General features: G+C 45.5%; 1 protein-coding gene across 6 annotated transcripts in view; it reads left to right on the top strand.

Moving 5' to 3' along the window:
• The first annotated feature begins 251 nt into the window (after positions 1–251).
• Positions 252–14621, top strand: part of BCAS1 (brain enriched myelin associated protein 1) — a 96132-nt gene continuing 81762 nt past the window's right edge. For all 6 annotated transcript variants that reach the window (XM_068565820.1, XM_068565821.1, XM_068565823.1 and 3 more), the window contains exons 1-3: positions 252–323; positions 1450–1458; positions 3156–3216. In XM_068565820.1, the coding sequence (XP_068421921.1) occupies positions 252–323; positions 1450–1458; positions 3156–3216 (142 nt within the window). The remainder of the gene's footprint in view (positions 324–1449; positions 1459–3155; positions 3217–14621) is intronic.

The raw sequence follows: 14621 nt of genomic DNA on the forward strand, positions 1-14621 counted from the left end.
TCTCCCACCAATGAAATGCAGTTGAAAACTGGGGCTGCATTTGACTTCAATTCTGTTGAATTTATGAGCCCAGAGTCTCCCCTCATTCCCCAAAATAAACATAAGCAATTGGTCAACCTGGGGCTTGTGATAATATACCCACAGTAACTTGGCAGTCTCTGCACCTTAGTTTTATAGGCAGGAGTGAGATTTCTACTGGTCTTGGGTTTTCATTTTTCTCTGTGTCTCTCTTTTTCTCCGTTGCAGGAACAATGGGTAACCAAATGAGTGTTCCCCAAAGAGTCGAGGACCAAGAGAATGACTCGGAAGCAGACACTCACAAGGTAGCGTAGTTATGGTCACTGGGTCATTAGCTACTAGTTGGGAGAGTCGGGGGGCCTGCCCAGGGCTCATCACAGAGGCGTGATTGATGATGCTGCTTTTCCCAGGGGTTGTGCAGTTGTATTCAAACCTCCAGAACCCATCAAGGAGCTTGTTGAAAGTGCAGGCCCTTAGGCCCCGCTCAAGGCCTGCTGAGTCAGAAGTTGCAGGGCTGGGAGCCTGTGAAACCTATGTCTCCATGGTGATTGATTCCCATGGGGCCAATCTGATCTCTGTTCCCAGGTGGGTTTGGACCAGGGGTTCTCAACTGTGGGTGATTTTGCCTCCCCACCAGGGGACACTTGGCAATGTCTGGAGATGTTTCTTGGTTGTCACAACTCGGGTAGTGCTCCTGGCATCTAGTGAGTAGAGCCAGGGATGCTACTAGACCCCCTGCAATGCACAGGACGGCCCCACAGCGGAGAATGATCCAGCCCAAAGTATCAGCAGTGCTGAGGATGAGAAACCCAGTTTTTGATCAGCAGTTTGCAGCCGTGGCTGGACATCAGAATCATCTGGGAAACTTAAAAATAAATTGTGAGGCTGGAATTGTGCCCTAGACCAATGAAATCAGAATCTGTGTGTGGGAACCAGGGCGGCACCTGTATTTTCAAGGCTCCTCAACTGTCGCGTGTTCAGCCAACGTGTAGAACTTCTTGTTTGTGAATCCCTCCTTTAGAAGATTGCTCTGGAGGGCTGAGGCCAGGGATACCCAAGTGCTTCTCCTTAGACCTTAGATCTACAAGCAGGCAGCAGAGAACCTAAATGTCCACCACCAGTGCTTCTGCAATCAATTCAGTTTAAGATTTAGAGCCCAGTTAGACATGGAGATCATTGTAGGAGGAGGTAATACCTACGAACTGATATTGATCACAGCATAGAGGGAATTCCTGCTCAGAATAGAAGGCTGGATTCAGAGAAGATTCTCGCATCTGACCATGTATTAGAATCCCTGGGAAATGTTGAAAACGCCCGATGCCCAGTACCACCTGAGACCAACTAAAACACAACCTCCGGGTAGGGGCCCTGCCATCAGTAGTTTCCCAAGATCCCCAGATGATTCCAAGTCTGGGAGCCTCTGGCCTCCAGGACCAGGCAGTGACAAAAATGAGCAAAGCAGGACGGTGAAGCCCATTTGCAGACAGCTGGTTCTGACCAACTTTACCCTCAGCACGTTCCCAGAGACTTATTTTTCATTTGAAGCTGGAAAATGGTGTTAATGCAACCTCCTGATTTTTTCAATATTGGCAACTGATTCCAAAATACTTAAAAAAAAACCCAAACAAAACGTCTGTGAGCCAAGTAAATCAAATTTGCACACCAAGTATTACCCCAGGGATGCCAGTTATGACCTCAGAGCCAAATGATCACATGAGTTTGATATTTCAATTTTATGATTTCTTGGTAGGGTTAATGATAAATTCAAGAACACAGGCTTCTTTTATTTTTATCTATTTATTTTTGGCCACACCGTGTGGCTTGGGGGATCTTAATTCCCCGACCAGGGATTGAACCTGGGCCCCGGCAGTGAAAGCCCCGAGTCCTAACCACTGGACTGCCAGGGAACTCCCAACACAGGCTTCTTTTAAGCAAAACTGTTACAAAAATATAAAGAAAGGAAACGTCTTCCACATCTCCCCAGTAGTTTCCCATCATCAGGAGGTGAGTATTTAGTCTTTTAGGTTTTTTTTCTCTCCGCACTTATTAACATATATTATACTACTAATAGTATTAGCAAAATAAGACACGATATGCAAAGTACTTAGCATATAATCAATATTCAGTTAATGCCAACTATTAGAGGTGTAATTTATTTTATTACTAAAATGACATTATATAACATACATTCTTTATTGCAACCTTTTTTTCTTTCCATGTGAGTGTATGTGTATATGTGCATGTGTGTATATATATATGTACATCTATGCATACATATATATGTATAATCTTTTTAAATGTCTGCAATAAATAACAGAAGAGAAAAAAAATCAGGGCAGTGGTCTAAAATTGGAACGGGGTTGTAACAGTGCAGTGGAAGGAGTGGGTGTGGAGCAGAAAAATAGCAACAACGAACTTCCTGTATTTTTTTTTTAATTAATTAATTTATTTATTTATTTATTTTTGGCTGTGTTGGGTCTTCGTTTCTGTGCGAGGGCTTTCTCCAGTTGTGGCGGGCGGGGGCCACTCTCCATCGCGGTGCGCGGGCCTCTCACTATCGCGGCCTCTCTTGTTGCGGAGCACAGGCTCCAGACGCGCAGGCTCAGTAGTTGTGGCTCACAGGCCTAGTCGCTCCGCGGCATGTGGGATCTTCCCAGACCAGGGCTCGAACCCGTGTCCCCTGCATTGGCAGGCAGACTCTCAACCACTGCGCCACCAGGGAAGCCCGAACTTGCTGTATTTGAGGAGAGAGGCTGGTGCTTGTGTGCAGGACCCTGGAGTGTGGTGAGCCTCACAGCATGTCAAGTTCTTGTCCCCTCCCTGGTCAGACCAGCGCCCCAGTTTGCCTGTGTGTCCCATCTGTACGAGGGTGTCTGTCCTGCCCGTGCTTGTGGGGCTCACTGAAAGGAGGTAGAGACCATGCAAAGCTCTTATCAACACAGGAGTCCAGTCCTTGCAGCGGGTTGTATAGTTTCTCTGAGGTGTGATAGAAAACGGGGTAGTTCCTAGACATGCAGACTTTAATTTTGTGAGGCACCCTTGTGGCCTTGAGGTTCTTCCTTGAGTTTTTCTGACTTCCCCCAGAGACTCGGCTAATACTGCCACATATTCTGTTCCAGGTGGCATCTGGCGACGAGTGCGGTCAAAATGGGATGCCGGTGATGGTATCCACCCACCCCGTTCAGCTCTGCCATGAAGGTCAGTGTCACGTGGGGACTGCGCCTCCTGGGGGTTGGGGGGATGGTGAAGGGTCTGCTGATCCCTGTTGATGGTGAAACAAGGTGGAAGAGTTGAAGCCACAGACTCACGTGGAAGGCACTTGTATTAGTTCCTGGGGCTGCAAACACAGTGTCACGAATCAGGTGGCTTAAGCAACAGAAATGTATTGTCTCACCGTGTTGGGGCCAGAAGCTGGAAATCAAGGTGTGGGCAGGGTTGGCGCCTTCTGAGAGTTTGCGGAAGAATCTGTTTCCCTGCCTGTGCCCTGGCTCCTGGTGGCCTCAAGCACGCCTTGGCTTCTACGTGGTGCTCTCCGTGTGTCTTTGTAGCATCTTCCTTCTCCGATTGTCTGTCTCTGTGTCCAAACCGCCCCCTTTTATACGGACACAGCCCCGTGGGATTGGGCACACCCCCACTGGCCTCATCTTTTTTTTTTTTTTAATTATTTTATTTATAATTTTTGGCTGCATTGGGTCTTCGTTGCTGCACGCAGGCTTTCTCTAGTTGCAGCGAGCGGGGGCTACTCTTCGTTGCAGTGCTCGGGCTTCTCTTTTCAGTGGCTTCTCTTGTTGTGGTGCACGGGCTCTAGGTGCCCGGGCTTCAGTAGTTGTGGCTCGTGGGCTTCAGTAGTTGTGGCTCGTGGGCTCTAGAGCACAGGCTCAGTAGTTGTGGTTCACAGGCTTAGTTGCTCCGCGGCATGTGGGATCTTCCCGGACCAGGGCTCGAACCCGTGTCCCCTGCATTGGCAGGCGGATTCTTAACCACTGCGCCACCAGGGAAGCCCCTGGCCTCATCTTAACTTGGTCCTCTGTAAAGACCCTCTTTCCAAATGAGGTCATAGGAACTGGGGGCTAGGACTTCATCTTCTTGGCAACTCAACTCTTTTTTTTTTTTTTATTAATTAATTATTTATTTATTTATTTATATTTATTTTTGGCTGCATTGGGTCTGCGTTGCTGCACATGGGCTTTTCTCTAGTTGAGGCGAGCGGGGGCCACTCTTCGCAGTGGTGTGCAGCCCTCTCACCGCGGCGGCCTCTCCCGTCGCGGAGCACGGGCTCTAGGCTCACGGGCCTCAGCAGCTGTGGCCCGTGGGCTCCAGAGCACAGGCTCAGCAGTTGTGGCGCATGGGCCCAGCTGCTCTATGGCATGTGGGATCCTCCCGGACCAGGGCTCGAACCCGTGTCTCTTGCATAGGCAGGCGGATTCTCAACCACTGCACCACCAGGGAAGCCCCTCGGCAATTCAACTCTTAACAGTACTCATCTGTCTTGAGTATGTATGACACCTGGAAGAGGCTGAGGCTTTACAGCAATGAGTTAAAAGCAATAGAGTAGAGACACTGAGAGGCTGGCCTCTTCAGAGTCCGACAGACCAAAGTGAAAATCCCTGCCCTGCAGCTTACTAGCTGTGTGACCTGGAGCAAGTCGTTTGGCTTTCTAAGCCTCGGTTTTCTCATCTGTAAAGTGGGGATAAGAACACCTAGCTCACAGAATTGCTGAGAGGACTCAAGGAGATCATTCACCAAGCATTTTACATATTACACAGCACTTAGGAATTCCAAAGAAACAAGTAAAATATAGAAGACAACAGAGGGCAGTATTAAAACTGGACAATGTACTTACCTATTTGATTTCATTCTGGAGTATAAGGCTATAAATTCAAAGCATCAAAAATGACTGAGTTCTACTATGTGAGGAATATCTATAAATTATATGAGGCAGTATAGCCCAGTGGTTGAGGGTAAGAACTCTGGAATCAGACTGCTGGTTTTGCCACCTACCAGCTTTGTGACCTTGAGCCAGTTAATTAACCTCTCTGAACCTCAGCCTCCTTGTCTGTGAAGCGGGATAATAACAGTACCTACAGCATAGATATCAGATATAATAGAAGTACCTCTTTCAGTGCCTGGCGCATAGTAAGTGCCATGTATGTATTAGCTTTCATGATTACATGATGGCTATGGTTGCTGTCCTTTACATGTAAGTTTCTGGGCTTCAGCTTCATTTCCTGAACAATGAGATGAATCATAGCATTGGTTCCAGAAGCTTTAGAATTTCCTAGTGTAAGAAAAACAACTGCTCTCTGTTTCCCCTCGCTATGCTCTGCTACCCACACCACATCTGACACCAGATGTGTGGGTTTTCCATACAAGTGATTCTGTGACACCAGCTGGGTGTCCCACAGTTCAGTTCGGTTCTGACACCATCAACCCAGAGTTAGCAACAAGTTCCCACAGGTTAAGGGCTCACTCCCACAAGACTACCTCCCACTTCAGTTGCCAATGGCAAGTGGGGAGTCCCCAGGTTACCCACAACTTCTGTCCTACTTGGCTACAAATCAGAGGTTCTCACGACCTCCTCCTCAGATTCAGTCATTTGCTAGAATGGCTCACAGAACACAGGAAAACAATGTACTTATTAGATTACCAGTTCATTATAAGAGGATACAACTCAGCAACGGGCCAGATGGAAGAGATGCATAGGGGAAGGTATGGGGGAGGGGATCCTGGGGACAGTGGATCGGGCAGTGGATCTTCCATGCCCTCTCTGGACAAGCCACCCTCCCAGCACCTCCACGTGGTCACCAACCCATAAGCTCTCTGAACCCTGTTCTTTAGGGACGTTTATGGAGGCTTTATTATGTAGGCATGCTTGATTAAATCATTGGCCATTGACGGTGGAACTCAATATCCAGCTACTCTCCCCTCCCTGGAGATGGGGAGCGGTGAGGCTGAAAGTCCCAGCCCTCTAATCACATGACTTGTTCCCCTGGCAACCGGGGCCCCCATCCTTAGGGGCTCTTCCAAAGTCACCTCAATAGCATAAACTCAGATGTGGTTAAAAGGGGCTGGCTTGTTATGAATGATAAAAGTCTTCTTCGTGGCTCTTAAAGTTAAGCTTTAGGAGCTCTGTGCCAGGAACAGAGACGAAGGCCAAATATAGATTTATTTTTAAATTTATTTTTATTTTTTGGCCACGCCGCACTGCTTGCGGGATCTTAGTTTCCTGACTAGGGATCAAACCCGTGCCCCCTGCAGTGGAAGCATAGAGTCTTAACCACTGGACATCCAGGGAAGTCCTTTATTTCTTAATACATTATACCCCTAGGTTGCTTGTTAAAAATTTCGATGCCCAGGTCCCAACCCCTAGCCTCTGTCTAGAATACCCTAAGGTTGAGGCCGGGGGATCTGAACTTTTGAAAGCTTTCTAGAAGATTCTGACACATAGCCAGGATTGGCAACCACAGGATGAGATCATGTCACAAGTCTCTTCCTGCCTTTCAACCCTGTGAGTCAAGCTTCTACTTTGATGTGCACAAAATGGATTGTATTGACAGCAGCGGCCTTTGATGAGAACAGTGTAAAGCTGGCTATTGAGATGCACAGACTTTGAAATGAGAGTCATATTGTTTTTATAATTTGCAAACTGTAGGTGTTCTCAAAAAATTGAGAGGCACTGAGAATATAATATGCCCTGCAGAAATGGTTTTCTTTATCATCATTTTGTTTGTATTATTACTGTTGTTGTTTTTATGCCCCTATTTAATATGGGGTACAAGGGCAAGGAGTGTGTAGGAAGGACATAGGAACAAACTTGAAAATTGAGAAAGCCTTTCTCTCTCTTTCTGTCTCTCTCCTTCTCTGCCCCTCCCTCCCTTTTTTTCTCCCTCCTTCCCTCCTTTCCTCCCTGCTCCCAACATTTATTTATATATGAGAGGCAGTCTTCCTGGAAAGAGGAAAATAAGTAACAGAAATACAGGGTAACAGTCTGGGACAGTGTATTGCTGTGTGGATACCTACACACAAGGGAAAAGAGAATCTGGTTTGAGTGAGTCGTAGGTTGGTGGCACATAGCTCTCATACCCTGCAGCCTTGCATCAGCACCAGCTTGATTATCTGTAAAGGGTTTAAGTTAATCCTCTGAAGTCAAAAACTCTGCCTACATTCATTGCCAACCCAGGCCTCTGCAACTCGCTTTGGAATGATTATCTCATTTAATGAGGAAGGCAGCTTATCTCCTCGTGCTCCTTCCCCTAGGTTATTATAATTTTCGATGCAGTTTTTAAAGGGGTATAAAAGTGGGATTCTGGGTGACTTTTTTTGTCCTTTGGACAGAATTTTCTGACTGGGTCTTTTGATGTACGTTTGTGTTCATCTCTCTTGGTGTTTGCATGTATGTATGCACATAGAGAAAAGTCACCAGAAAAATAGCTAAGTGGGATGCTGGTGACTGTTTTCCTTACTTCCATCTCTACTTTTTCCTATTACAATTAAAACTGTTCATTGCCATGCGGGAATGTTTCCTGTGAAAACTTATTGAGAAGCAGTGATGGCACAGTGGCTGAGCACACAGCCCAGGGAGCCAGGATGCTAAATTCAAGTTGTGGCTCTGCTGTGTGACCGTAGGCAAGTTGCTCAGCCTCTCTGTTCTCACATCTGTAAAATGGGAATCATAATAACAGTAAGCCAAAGCTTCGAAGATCACTGGGAAGTTAAAGGAGTTGATACACCTACAATATTTGGAAGAGTGCCTGGCACGTGGTCAACATGTGAGGAAAGTTTATTTTTCTGTGTTGGATTTAATGTTAATAAAGGCTGTCATTACAGTTTGAAGTTAACTGTATTAGCTCTGTCTAGCATAGCACTTACAAATTTAAAATCTGACCTTAAAATTTTTTTTTCCTACATCCCTTAGTCTTTTTCAATGTTTTACTTATTTGTCTTCCGGAGACACTGTGGGAGAGAGCAGTCAGGCAAAACACTTCTTTTAAACTGATTCATGAAATTACATTCTGTTTCCTCATAGAAATAAATTTATTTCGCACAGTATTTTTTCTTGGGAAGGGCAAGAGACCAGGAGATTTTGATATCAAACAAGCATCAAGTAGTACAGCTCATGTGGATGAGGGCTTTCTCTCCAAAGCTTAGCATTATAATTCATCTTCAATAACAATATCTTAGAAAATCAAAATGTCTCATTTTTATTGCCACATTATATTTCTAGCTCAATTTGCCAATTTCAGATGCCATTTGAAAGTCTTGTGTCAGAGAAAACTGATAATGATGCCAAAGCCATGCACAATGTCATTTACCTGCAGTGCCACGGAGAGCAACACATTGTCTTGCAACTTCGGGTTAGAGGCTAATGTGTTTGCTCTACCAAAACGTGATTGTTTAAATTCATATATTTAGTTTCTCCCTTTCTTTTTCCAGTACATGTTGATTTGAATTCCAAAGTAGCTGGGGAAGTACTTCCAAAAGAGCAAAATGTCCGTCAGTAGAGTGGTTGCATCAGTTAGGGCAGACACACACAGTCCTCAGCAAAAATAGGAAGGAGCTACCGCCAAATACAGCACCGTGAGGGATCTCAAAACTATCCTGCTAAGAAAAGGAGGCCAGATGTCCACATCTGAATCTCCGGAACCTGTGAATATGTTACCTTGCATGTCAAAAGCAGGTTTTGCAGAGGTGATTAAATTAAGGATCTCGAGATGGGGAGCTGATCCTGGATTATCCAGACGGGCTACTATAACCACAGGGTCCTTATAAGAGGGGGTGTTACCGGATTGGTCGTATGGATCACCACTCAGGCCCTAGCCGGGCCGAAGCCCCCTGCCTTGGTGGGGAAGGTGCTTTTCTGTTCGGATTCACACAGCCAATGACGAAACTGACGCTGAGGCTGAAACAGCACAAGCTTTATTCAATGGCCAGAGAATGGAGAAGTGGGGACTTAGTTCGAAAATCAACTTCTCAACCTGCCTTGGTCTGAGACACTGTATATATAGGAGGGTCGAGGCAAAAGGGAGGGAACTGAGTAAAGAGAGGGAGAAATGTTCATGACTTCTCCGAGAATAGGGGTGTGGTATGCTCAGTACTGAAACAACACCCCTTTTCAGTCCCTGTGTGCCCTCCTCCGGCTGTTGCCATGGCAACTGTCAACGGTCACGGCGCTGCTGGGTGTTACTTAGCTGCTAACGTATTACATTGAGCATATAATGAAGTTCACGGTCTGCTGGAGGTCAGGGCTTCCGCCATTTTGGCCCTTGCTGATTTGAACCAGTTCCGGTGGGCTCTTGTTTTTCTCTTCTGGTGGTCTCCTGTCGGATAAGGATAACACTTCTCTGTAGCTCACATCCCCTTAAGCAAGGCAGAGGGTTAGAGCTCAAGACTGACAGCCATGGTAACAGGAGGCAGGAGGGTCAGAGTCAGAGAAAGAGATATAATGATGGAGTGATGTCACAGAGAGGGAGACTTCAAGGTGCTCCATTGCTGGCCTTGAATATGGAGGAATGGGCCATGAGGCAAGGAATGTGGATTACCAAACCAAACTTGGGTCCACTCGCCCCGTGCACAGCAAAGCCAGTGTACTGACACTGGATTGTGGTGAAGGAAAGTACAGTGTTTATTGCAAGGTGCCCAGCGTGGAGAATGGGCAGCTTAGGCTCAAAAGACTTGAACTCTCCCCTGGCTTTTGGGGAAGGGTTTTTAAAAGCAAGCTGAGGGAGAGGGTTGCAGGCTGCCTGATCAGCTCGTGGACGTTCTTCTGATTGGTTGGTGGTGAGGTAACTGGGAGGTATTTCAGAAATTTCAGTCATCAACCTTCTGGTTCTAACTGGTCTGGGGTCTCCATTGCTGGTGGTCATCATGTAGTTAACTTCCTCCACCTGTGGGGTTTTTAGTATCTGCAAAGCAACTCAAGGATATGGCTCAGGATATTATCTGTAGCCCTTGAAGAGGAACTAAAGGTCTTGACTTTGCTTTGTGGCTAAACTATTATTCTTTTGTCTTGCTTGACTGTCTTCCTTTGTTTCTGCATTTTCTCATTTCTGTGATTAAATTTGCTCTTGGGAACTTGGGGAAGGCCTAGGAGGCTAAAGGTTTTCTATAAACAAGAGGCGGGAGACACAGAGGTCTGTCCCCTAGAAGGTCCTGTAGGGTCCTGCTCGATTTCAGAGCAAGGAAGCAGATTCTCCCCTCAAGCTTCCAGGAGTTGACCCATTTTTGATGTCTGACCTTTAGAACTGTAAGATATTTTGTGTTGTTTTAAGGCACAAAAATTATGGTAATTTGTTACAGCAGCAAAAGGAAACTAATATGAGCACACTGAAGCTTCGGAGGCTCACAGACCAGGTCCTGGCTCTGCCGCTCACTAGCTATGTAACCTTGGCAAGAAATGTGTACTCTCAGAGACTCATCTAGAAAATGGGAATAATAATAATATTAACTCTGTAGGGTGGCTCCAAGAACAGTGGCTGGCACAGGGTAAATGTGACAAAATAAAAAGACAGGGAAATCTACAAGCAGAGTCCACTGTCATGAGTGTCCCTTATCACTGGCCTTTCCCCTGTTGTATCACCTGACCAGACTTTCCCACCTGTGTATTTATGCCTAAAACCTCACCAGTTTTTAGGGAAATAAAAATGCCTCATTTTTCTCCTTCTTCGATTCCTTTCTATCAAATTTATCACATTAGTTCCCCCTTTTAAAAAAATTGTTCAGTTCTCACTGCTGATGCATGGTAGAGTCTAAGGCGTGATTTATCTGCCAGAAAACGCCATTTTTCAGAAAACACAAGACTGTCTCTGTTTCACCTGGGTAAGAAGTTTCTAAAAAATTAATCTTTCCTTTTTTTGTTCCTAGTTGATTTTTTCTAAAAAGGATTGCCTGGTTTTGCTTTTTTTAAAAAAAGAAGTGGAATCATTTCACTGGATTGAAAATCCTTAACTTGAGTAAAGAGTGCTCCTGCCGATGCTGTAACATGGTGAATGAGAGGAAAAGAATATGCCAATCGTGATGCCTGGGCAAAGTGTGATGGGAGACCCAGTGCCAAAACTCATAGCTACCTGATAGAGAGAAAGACTTGGGACCAGCCTCACTGGTTGGGAAGGGAGCAAACACACGTGTCCTCTGAGCACCCTCTATCTCCCCACAATTGGCCGGCTTTTGTAATGTTTCGCCCACTCGAGTAAAAATTCCTGAGGGCAGAGTGTTTCCTTTGTTCTTACAATAATCCCAAAGTTAACACAGGCTCTGAGATACACAAAGGGCTTGGAAATGACTGATGAACAAATGAACAGTGGCACATCAGACCAGTGGCAGCAGAGCAAGAAAATGCGGCTGAAGGGAGAGTTGTAGATCCTGATGTATCTGCTGCAATAATACAGCCCTAAGTAAATAGCACTTTTAATTATAACAAGAAGTCTGGGGGTTGGCAGTTCCAAGCTCGGTGCAGCATCTTGACGGCATTATCAAGACACCAAATAAGTGTGCCAATTATGTACTGTGGCTCACAAGATGCCACAGACCCACACGTCACGTCCTTACATGACAGGACCCAAAAGCCAGAAGGGAAAAGTCACGATTTGCTACTCTTTTTTCTCCTTTTATTAGAAAGGAAAGGAAGGTCCTTCCTAGAAGCCCCCGCCTCAGGTAGGCATCCACTTATATCTCATTGGCCAGAATGAGGTCACATGACCACCACTAGCTGCAGGGGCTGCTGGGAAGTCAGGTACTTCTCTGGGCAGCAAGCAAAGAAACCGGGTTGGAGTGGATTGGCCACTGGACAGGCGGTCCCCAGTGTCTGCCAGTGTTTTGATTTCAAAGAATTATTGAGCAACCAAAAGTAGCACATAATGTTTACTCAGGCCTTTCAAAAGTCATTAAAGGGATCTATCTCATTTCCTGAACGCCCGTTTTCTCTCTCCTTCCACCATCTTGCTGTATATATCTCACTCAATAAATAAGCTCCCTATCTTCAGTTCTCCACCCTGCAACCCTGCTAGATGTGCCACCCACACAGGCACTTCCTCTGGGTTGCACTGCATCAGCTCTCTACTTAAAGTGGTTACAGAGAATCCTGAAAACTGGCTCTGCCAGATGGCCTGACAGCTCCTTGCTCCTCTGTCCTTGGAAGTATGCAGCAGTCCCTGTGAAATCTAATACTTCTCAACCTCTTAGTGCTTTTTCTCATCAGAAATTCTAGTGGAGAATTTCTGTCTGGTACATGTAGCCTCCCTGTTACTCTGCTGTGATAGACAGTCTCCAAAATTGCACATCCCTCCCCTCCCCCCAATAATCAAGCCTTCCCAGTATTCACACCCCTGTAGTCCTCTCCCTTGATATCTGGGATGACCCTGTAGAACCAATAATATGTAGTGGAAGGGAAGATGCATGACTTGCAAGCCTAAGTCTTAAGAAGCCTTCCAGCCTCTGCCTTTGTCTTTCATAGCACTAGCTCTGGGGAAAGCTAACCACCATGTCAGAACGACTCAGACTGCCATGGTGGAAGGGAGCCCAAGCTAGTCACATGAAGAAGCCACGTGATAAGAAAGAAATGCTCAGCTAGTCCCCAAATGTTCCGGCCATCCCAGGCCAGGACAAATCCTTGAGCTCCACAAACGTGTGCAAATCCCTCCCATTCAACTGGTACATCTTTAATTCATTGTTTTGTAACAGCTACAAGATATTTTAAGGTGTGGATGTACTGTAATTCATTCAGCCATTACCCTGATGTTGGGCGTTTTTTTTTTTTTTTCTATTTTTCTCTACTCTGAGCAATGTTGCAATAAACATTCTTGTACATGTTTTTTATTCTTTGTATTTTAGATAGCTTCTTCAGGAGGGAAGCCGTATAATACAGGCACATGTTGTTTTATTGCGCTTCACTTGATTGTGCTTTGCAGATATTGCATTTTTTACAAATTGAAGGTTTGTGGCAACTCCGTGTTGAGCCAGTCTATGGAGGCCATTATTCCAACAGCATTTGCTCACTGCATGTCTCTGTATCATTTGGGGTGCTGCAGACCTTGCCCATGTAAGACAGTGAGCTTAATCAATAAATGTCGTGTGTTCTGTCTGCTCCACCGACCAGCTGTTTCCCCACCTCTCTCCCCGTCCTCAGGCCTCCCTATTCCCTGAGACACAACAATTGTTGAAATTAGGACAGTTAATAACACTATGGCAGCCTCTAAGTGTTCAAGTGAAAGGAAGAGTCACACATCTCTCACTTTAAATCAAACGCTAGAAATGATTAAGCGTAGTGAGGAAGGCATGTTGAAAGACAAGACAAACCGAAAGCTTGTGCCAAATTGTTAGCCAAGTTGTGAACGCAAAGGAAAAGTTCTTGAAGGAAATGAAAAGTGCTATTGCAGTGAGCGCATGAATGGTAAGAAAGTAAAACAGCCTTATTGCTGACATGGAGAAAGTTTTAGTGGTCTGGATAGAAGGTCAAATCAGCCACAATGTTAGCTTGAGCAAAAAAAAAAAAAGAGCCTAATCCAGAGAAAGCCCTCACTCTCTTCAATTCTATGAAGCATGAGAGAAGTGAGGAAACTGCAGAAGAAAAGTTTGAATGAAGCCAGCAGAGGTTGGTTCATGAGGTTTAGGGAAAGAAGCCATTTCCATGACAGAAACGTACACGGTGAAGCAGCAAGTGCTGATGTAGAAGCTGCAGCAAGTTATCCAGAAGATCTAGCTGAGATAATTAGTGAAGGTGGTGACACTAAACAACAGATTTTCAGTGTAGATGAAACAGCTTTCTATTGGAAGAAGATGCCATTTAGGACTTTCATAGCTAGAGAGGAGAAGTCAATGCCCGGCTTCAAAGCTTCGAAGGGCAGGCTGACTCTTGTTAGGGGTTAATGCAGCTGGTGACATTAAGTTGACGCCAATGCTCAGTTACAGTTCTGAAAATCCCAGGGCCCTTAAGGGCTAACTCTGCTCTGCCTGTGCTCCGTACATGGAAGAGCAAAGCCTGGATGACAGCACATCTACTTACAACATGATTTACTGAATATTGTAAACCCACTCTTGAGATCTACTGCTCAGAAAGAAGATTCCTTTCAAAACATTGCTGCTCGTCGATGATGCGCTCTGTCACCCAAGAGCTCTGATGGAGAAGTACGAGATTACTGTCGTTTTCATACCTGCCAACGCAACGTCCGTTCTGCAGCCCACGGATCAAGAAGTAATGTTGCCTTTCAAGTCTTATTATTTAAGAAATACATCTCGTAAGTCTATAGCTGCCATAGACAGTGATTCCTCTGATGGATCTGGGCAAAGTCAATTGAAAACCTTCTAGGGAAGATTCACCATTCTAGATGCCATTAAGAGCATCCGTGCTTCATGGAAAGAGGTCAAAATATCAGCATTGACAGGAGTTTGGAAGAAGTTGATTCCAACCCTCATGGATGACCTTGTGGGGTTGAAGATTCAGTGGAGGAAGCCACTGCAGGTGCAGTGGAAATAGCAAGAGAACTAGAATTCGAAGTGGAGCGTGAGGATGTGACTGAATTGCTGCAATCTCATGATAAAACCTTCATGAATGAGGAGTTGCTTCCAACGGATGAGCAAAGAAATGGTTTCTTGAGATGGAATCTACTCCT

Source organism: Eschrichtius robustus, chromosome 16 (genome assembly GCF_028021215.1).
Source record: "Eschrichtius robustus isolate mEscRob2 chromosome 16, mEscRob2.pri, whole genome shotgun sequence".
Taxonomy (NCBI): Eukaryota; Metazoa; Chordata; class Mammalia; order Artiodactyla; family Eschrichtiidae; genus Eschrichtius; species Eschrichtius robustus.